General features: G+C 33.3%; 2 protein-coding genes across 3 annotated transcripts; both read right to left on the bottom strand.

Annotated features, from left to right (window-relative positions):
- Nucleotides 1–6: 6 nt before the first annotated feature.
- Nucleotides 7–858, bottom strand: LOC131177468 (uncharacterized). 2 transcript variants are annotated; one of them, XM_058142453.1, is made up of 2 exons: nt 572–858; nt 7–273 (listed from the first exon to the last, which is right to left on the bottom strand). In XM_058142453.1, exons 1-2 carry the CDS (start codon nt 752–754, stop codon nt 70–72), a joined length of 387 nt encoding a protein of 128 aa, XP_057998436.1. In that variant the 5' UTR covers nt 755–858; the 3' UTR covers nt 7–69. The 2 variants fall into 2 exon arrangements, with proteins under 2 accessions (XP_057998436.1, XP_057998437.1); XM_058142454.1 differs by having other exon boundaries at nt 7–263; nt 571–846.
- A 1,448-nt stretch (nt 859–2,306) lies between these two features.
- LOC110647437 (cytochrome P450 89A2) lies at nt 2,307–4,154 on the bottom strand. The gene is given in 2 exon segments (XM_058142469.1): nt 2,307–3,716; nt 3,719–4,154. Coding segments are annotated over 2 exon segments (1,545 nt in total). The 5' UTR covers nt 4,017–4,154; the 3' UTR covers nt 2,307–2,469.
- Nucleotides 4,155–8,185: the final 4,031 nt, after the last annotated feature.

Here is an 8,185-nt window from a genome sequence, read left to right as displayed (position 1 = left end):
AACCACAAAAACTAGCAATACATTAGATTCTAATAACACACAACACACCACGCATATTGTTAGTAACTTCTAAACACGGCCATCCCACAGGCAATCTGAGTTAACTTTTCCGCCCTTCAACAGACACTCAATTTCTTCAGGTGGGTTCAGACCCAAACGTTGAGCACGCTCCCATCTCGCCAGCCGGGTCATCCCAAGGCACGGCCCATATGCCATGTTCATGTCAAATTGCCTCAGCACTTCTTCATGTTTGTCATAATCATCTACCAAAACCAAGAAAACAGCACCAAAATCTTGAATAATGATATTTACTAATCCAGAAAATTATATACTGCAATCGAACCATGTACTAATTCCAAATGATTATAACTCTCCAAAGTTATTATCAGTTCAATAAAAAAAGAAACTTTATTTCTTTAAACCTCAAATTGTTACCAATTTCAAGACTGAATTTTTCAAAAAAATAAAAACCCTTTACAGAAAGGCAATAAATAAGCCCCAAAAATATAACCAACAAGAAAAACACAGAATAACAGAAGCACACAACAGAGCAGAAAGAAAAAGGACTACCTTGAAGATCCGGTGCGCCGTGAGAAATGAGGGTCATAGGCTGGGTGATATCAGAGCCGATAGCATGTTTGGGCAATTTCTTCTTGGACTTAGAGGTTGATTTAGAAGAGGACTTTGTGATGCCACCTCTGTTGCTCTTCCTTTGCCGGTAGAAATTCTTCATATCGCTGGATGCTGTTTCCATCTCCCTCTCTCACCCTCCCCTTCTTATAGTATTTCAAATTTCGAATTTCGTTCGATCTATATTCGGAAGAGAACGGATTAGGATTCCCTTTATGTAGATTGTTTGCTTAGGGGCTTTATGAGAGATGAATATTTGTGCTTTGCGGCCCAAAAACTATGAATCCATTAATTTATTTTGACATCATGAATCCATTATTTAAAATTAACGAATATATATTAATATCATAATTATTAATAAATAATATTAGAATTATTTTTAAAATTATAAAATTTTAAATTTAAATCTTAATTAAAAAATAATAAAAACAGATTTTAGTTGTGCGCAACTATAAATTTTATATATAAACTACATTCATCATAATTATTTAAAAATAAAGGCTTAATAAAAAAATGTAATTTTTTTTAAATTATAATTTAATTTAATTATTTTAATTTTATAAATTTAGATTATATTAATTAAGTTGGTGTAATTATATTCGATTGATCAAAATTGAGCTTTTCATTTGATTTAGTTAACTAAAATTAAGACATAATTATGGGTACTAATTTTAATCTCTCTAGTTACCATTATTTTGTTGAAGAAAATTGAATGAAATTATTAAAATTAGAATTATTAGGATAAATATGTCGATAGTCTCAAATTAAAAATTTTGTACAATTTACCTTAAATTTATTTTTTAAAATAATAATAGAAGTAAATTTAATTAAAATTATAATTTAAATAAAATAAATGACAGTTCTAATTTTTAATATTATAAAATTTTTTTTATTTGAGTATGAAAAACTTTAATAAAGAAGAAATTTTAACAATAATAAGAAAAAAAAATACTAAAATTTATATTGATAAAAAAAAGAGAAAATTATGTTAAAATTCCCTTTGATAATTTTTAAAATATTTCAACGATTCCATGCGGATAATAGAAAATATTATTTTTTTAATTAAATTACAATTTTACCCTGAAAATTTTTAAAATTTTCAGAGGCCCAGTGCCTCACTTGAACCCAACTTAGGTCGGTGTCTACAAATACGTGATGCCCAAGAAAGGGATTTGGTAGCTGAGATGGGTTGGGACCCGAAAGTGTGGGAGGATCCAATGGCTTTCAAGCCTGTAAGGTTTCTCAAAAGCGGAGGAGAAGCTTTTGGCATTACAGCAGAAGTAGAGAAATCAAGATGATGCCTTTGGGGTTGGGAGGATAATTTGTACTGTTTATGTTTTAGCTAATTTGATTTGGAATTTCGAGTGGAAGGTTATGGACGGAGAGGGCGTTGATCGATCAGAGAAGCTAGAATTTACTCTGATGATGAAGAATCAATTTCAGGCCCAGATATCTTCAAGGTTGACATAAATGATCAGGTCATTTTTTCCACATGGTACATGGTATGAACGAACTTCATATGTGAATGGAAATTGAGAGTCTTCCACCACTTGAACAGCCTGAACTTTGAGCTTCTGGATTTCTCACATTGCTTGGAAGATTATTTCGATCTGAATGGTTTTTGTTTTCAACAGATTCAGCTTCTGAATTAGTTTAAATATATAAAGCAAACAAACTAAAACCAATTATTCACTACTTTTAATTGCAATAATTTATTTTTTTTAGGTTAACGCATACAACATACATAACTTGTCTGTTGTCAACAGACGCAGCATCTCCTGCTGCCCAAGAACTTTTCGAGTGATACAGACTGAAATCTAAAAAAATAGAGATGAAGCTTTATTTGAATCTGGGAGATATGAGGGCCTGTAATGGATTCTTCATTACCATTGTAAACTGTAGCTTCTCAGACAAGTCAACATCATCTCCATCCATAGCCTTCCACTCAAATTTCCAAATCAAATTAGCCACAAAATACTCCAAATGAAGCATTGCTAATCCATATCCAGGGCAAATTCTCCTTCCCACCCCAAATGGCATCATCTTAATCTCCTTACTCCCTGTTATATCAAACACTTCTCCACTGCTATTATCACTACCCATAAACCTTTCAGGCTTAAAAGCCATGGGATCCTCCCAAACCTCTGGATCCCATCCCATGTCTGCCACCATGAAATTTATATTTGCATTTTTGGGTACTAAATATTTATCCAAAACTACATCTTCAGTCACCGCATGTGGCAAAACAAAATGTGCTGGTGGGTGCCGCCTTAGCCCTTCTAAAATGATTGCTTTCAAATATGGCAGCTTCTGCAAATCTTCTTCTTTTACTTCTTCTTGACCCTCTCTAACAACCCCTTTAATTTCTCTGAAAAGCTTCTCTTGAATATGTGAGTGTTTTACCATATTTGCCATGATCCATTCCAAGGCTGTGGAAGTAGTATTCGTGCCTGCGTTAAGAAACTCATTGCACAAACTCACCATTTCCTTCTCTGTAAGATTTCTTTTCTCATCAGGAAGCTGCAGATCGAACAAGGTATCAACGTACGATAAGACATAGTCATCTTTTTTGTCATTTAACTTGCTCTGTCGCTCTTCACTGGCCTTCTTTCTTGCTCTTATCAATGGAATCAATACTTCTTGTCGATCCTTTAGAAGCTGCAAAAACTGTGACCAACGTTTACGAAACACTATCTTGGTCAATCTTGGCATGAAATTGAGTATATTGAATTTCACAGCATTCAAAATGGCAGAACGTTCTACTCTCTCAATTTCTTCAATTTGTTTCTGATCGAGCTTGTCGCCGAAACACATGAGGACTAACAGGCAAAACATGGCGTACCGAAAATTATCCATAACGCGAACAGGATCTCCAGATTTCGACTGCGATTCAAACCGGTTGACGAGAATTTGCAGAACCCACTTGCGAGCATGATTGTATGACTTGACCCTTGAAGGATGGAGGATTTCTGAGGTAAGATTCCGGCGGAGGAGGCGCCAAGTAGGGCCGTAGAAGGACGAGTTGATATTATGCTGATTGTTAGTGGAAATTTTATTAGTAGCAGGAGCCTGTGGACGATTAGCAAAACTGCACCACTCTGGACCAACGCTTGGTGGGCTAGGGAGCGATCGGCGATGAAAATGGTGGGGTTAGAACCGATGTGGAGAGTGACCATAGGGCCGAGCTTTTTGTGCAGCGAGCGAATGATGGGCTCGATTTCGGCGAAGGATTTACGGAGCCATAAAATGTTGCCGATGATGGGGAACTTAAAGGGGCCTGGAGGGAGGCTGTAGGGGGAATTCTTGGAAGAAAATAAAAGGTGGAAAATAGGCTTCAGAAGGGCAGAGATGGAGATGGTGACGAGGATCAGAAACCAGGTTTCCATTTTTGATGGTGGACCGATGGGGCTAGCTTCAATGAAGCTACGATTACAAACAGGAAGAAGGATTTGGATTTGATATTACCTGGTTAACGTGATCTCCCCGTCGGGTTGTGGACTTTATTTTGCGAGCACTGTAACTCTCTATGAGATATTTTTCAATTTAAATAATTTAAATTAAGAAATTTTACATTTGAGAATTATGAAATTCTAAAATTCAAGTAATTTGAGTTATAAAGTAAGACTTTGTTATACTCAAAGTGTACATCCGGTTAATTTAAAAATTTTACATCAACTCAAATTATGAACTATAATAAGTTTCGTATATAAATAAATATTAATAACTAATTAGCCAAGTGTATAAACACCAAAATATAGATAAAGAAATTTTATTTATTTCAATTAATAAGATTTAATTAAATAATATAGTTAAAACATTTTTTATTTTAAATTAAAGTAAATTAAAATGTTACTAAAGGGATAATCAGCTTAGTATTTCTTTATCTTTAAAGGAAAAAAAATAAGAAAATTTTGAGTTTAAATATTTTTATTTTTTTATTTTAAAAAAAATTATTTTTATATTTATAATAATAAAAATAGTTACTTCGCATTATATAATGTATTAATTATTATTTAATTTATTAAATTTCTATTGAATTAAAAAAAATTAACATGATTAATTTTCAAATATTGCTTATTGCCTTTGCGAGAATTTTTTTTTTTTTTTAAGCATGATCACAAAATTTTTTTTTTTTAATTGCTAATGCGTTACAAGGCCTCAAAGGCGTGCCACATATGAACTATGTCCAATAAGACTTTCCGTCTGTTTCTCAATAAAATAAAATTAACTTTTTGAAAAATAAAATAAAATAAACTTCACGCCTCATTAATTTGTGAATGGAGCCAAAAACGATGTCGTAAGCGGTGACCACACAGAGGATGCTTCTTTCCATCTGTTTTTGTAAGTTACGCCATTGGCTGTTTTCGTATTAAACAAATTATATTTTACGATTCAACGTTGTTAGATTAGACTAATTTATTGTCATTAAAGAAAATTCTGAGAACATGCACCCAAAAAGACAAATAATAAAAATTTTAATTTTGACAATTACAAGAAACTAACTTCCTGCTTTTCTTTTTTTTTTAACTAAAATGTCAAATTTCATTAATAGCCGAGGAAATAGAACAGGAGAGTTTAGTCTAAATCTAACAATTACAAATCAAACCCAAAACATTCTAATTGAAGGACTCAACCTGTAGGGAGAGCATAGGAACGTGAAGTGAAATATCATCCATTAGAATTATATAAAATCGTCGTGTAATGTCCAAAATACGGTGGAGTCACAATGCCTCATTTAAGTATCACCTCTTTAAAGATTTCTCTAGACGCATCTTCATATAATTCTAATAGAATCAAACCACTAGTAAGTACCGTCTTCCTATAACACTACCACGGTACTAAGAATTTATGCCACGAAGGCATAGATAGACAGGAGTCGCCACCCGGATAATAATTGGGACATATTCAGTGTTTTTTCCGAGGGTCATGGATGGCAACTTACTCCTTGCAGAGTTTCCACAACCGTCATTACCATAGCTCAATGTCTAGGTTCGGGATAGTGGGTACGTAAGGGGAAGGCGTTAGGCACCCCTTACGCCTGGTCTAACCTCGTTGATTCGAGTGTCAATCCTCTACTAATGTTTCTAGAAGTCTTGTTTATTATTCATTTATTAAACTTTATCCTAAAAAATGCAATTCTAATCCTACACACGCAAGTAATTCACAAAATGGTTGTTGTTTACACACAATTTTCATACACAAGTAATTCCTATCTATTGAGTTACTAATTATTTAAATGATATTTACCCGATGACTAAGATTAATTTATTATTGAGAATTTAATTTACAAATAAATTCAATTTCAAATAACTCTACGTTTCTATTTAACCTAATTAATTAATTTTTATTAAGTTACCCTAAGGATAATTGAACTAAATTAATTATGTACATATGTAATTTATTATAATATCACATAAGGCCCAAACAATCACAACCTAATAAAAATTTCTAACATGCAAATTTATTTTACAATTACCAAGTATTAAATTAAATTTATTTTACATGCCAAGGTTAGTTAATTTACAAACAAGATTCAAACAGCCATAACTTACAAAATATTAAAGCTTTTTTAGTGATTCTTGAGCCTAAAATTAATAGAATTTCGTGTAGAATATGAATATAATTTTTTCAAATTTTTTACAGATTCAGAAAATAACAAAAAATAATAAAAATATGAGAGATGGAAAATTGAATATGTGCAGAGTTGTGTATCCCCTCAAATTAAATATGATTACATGATCTATATGAACATATAAAATAAATTAAAAACAAGGAATGTAGAATTAAACATTACATGGCATAGATCTTGAAAAGAAAATAAAAGAACTAATCTTTAAGAAATATCGCAAGAAAGAAAGAACTAAAAGAAATTTAGACTATTTCTCTCTTTAGTTTTTTTTCCTTTTTTTTTTGTCTCATCCTTCTCCTCCTTTTTTTTTTTTCAGTGGGGTATTTATAAGGTTTTGGGAGAGAGTTGTGATAGGGTTTGGAGTCCTAGAGTAATAAAGTTCAGATAACTTAAACAACTAGGATTGCAGAATTTTGGTGAGACTGAAATATGGATGAGGTGTTTCAACCAATGGGAAGAGAAGGAAAGGGGAAGGCACCAATAGAGAGTGAGGAAGAGGTGTGGTAGGGTTTGAAATTCTAGTGTGATAAGTTTCAGATAACTTAAGCAACTGGGATTGAGGAATTTGGGTGAGACTGGGATATGGGTGAGGTGTTCCAACCAATAGGAAGAGAGGGATAGAGAAAAAGATATTTTCTTATTTTAATTTTTAAAAAATAAATTAAATAGGTATTTTTTAAAATTCCTAACTAGGCTTTTTTAGGCCCATGGGGCCCAATTAAACTTAATTAGGTACATTTAAAAATTACCCATACTAAATTTAAATAAAACAAAATTTTATTTAAATTTAATTAAATTCGCTTCAAAAAAAAAACATATTATTATTTTTTTTCAAGATCATGCCACAGAATTAATAATTCAGCTCCATGCCTCCAATTACATCTTACAGTCATATAATTTTTCATCATCGAGTTTCCCACAGCCTCAATATACATACTCATCACAAAATAAGGGTTTACAGTTTGTCCTCCACTTTGGCGAAAGTTGAAATCAATGCGAAAGCATTGCTCAAGTTCCGTCAAAGTGAAACTCAAATTTCTAATAACTATGAAACATTAGCTATGAGGATCAAGTATATCTTGCTCGGTCGACATACTCTATGTTATGAGACTAGCTACTGTCTCATAACAGTAATAACTGTGTCATGTGAAAAATGAGTGTATCTTACTCTGTCGATACACTCAGCGTCATGAAACTAGCTACGGTCTCATAACAGTGATAACTGCGTCATGTGAAAATTGAGTGCATCTTGCTCTATCGATATACTTTGTGTCATTAGATTAGCTACGGTCTCATAACAATGGCAACTGTGTGATTTGAAAAATTGTGCATTCGTATTTAGGACCACAGTCCTAAACTACCTACGTATCCCCCTCGCTATCCTGAGGAAGAATCAGACCCACTCGTAGTTCGACACTTGAAACTGTGGTGATGCATGTTTTTCTACCCCTTACACACCTACAGGTGACATGTTGATGCGTGTTCTTCTACGCCTTACACAACTATGCCATGCACCCTAAACAACATCTAAGGACTTACCAAAAAACATCTATCATGAAATGTTGTGGGTTCGTATTTAAGACCGCGATCCTAAACTACTTACGTATCCATTTCGCTATCCTGAGGAAGAATCAGACCCCCTTGTAGTTCGACATTTGAAACTATGGTGATGCATGCTCTTTTACGCCTTACACACGTACAGGTGACATATTGATGCGTTTTCTTCTGCGCCTTACACAACTATGCCATATGTCCTAAACAACGTCTAAGGACTTACCAAAAAAAGATGTCATGAAGTGTTGTGGGTTCGTATTTAGGACCGCGATCCTAAACTACCTACGTATCCTCTTCGCTATCCTGAGGAAGAATCAGACCCCCTCTTAGTTCGACACTTGAAACTGTGGTGATGCATGTTCTTCTATGCCT

The sequence above is a fragment of the Hevea brasiliensis genome, unplaced genomic scaffold (assembly GCF_030052815.1).
Source record: "Hevea brasiliensis isolate MT/VB/25A 57/8 unplaced genomic scaffold, ASM3005281v1 Scaf5, whole genome shotgun sequence".
Classification (NCBI taxonomy): domain Eukaryota; kingdom Viridiplantae; phylum Streptophyta; class Magnoliopsida; order Malpighiales; family Euphorbiaceae; genus Hevea; species Hevea brasiliensis.
Note: the sequence above shows the minus strand (reverse complement) of the source record. Positions and strands in the feature narration are given on the sequence as shown.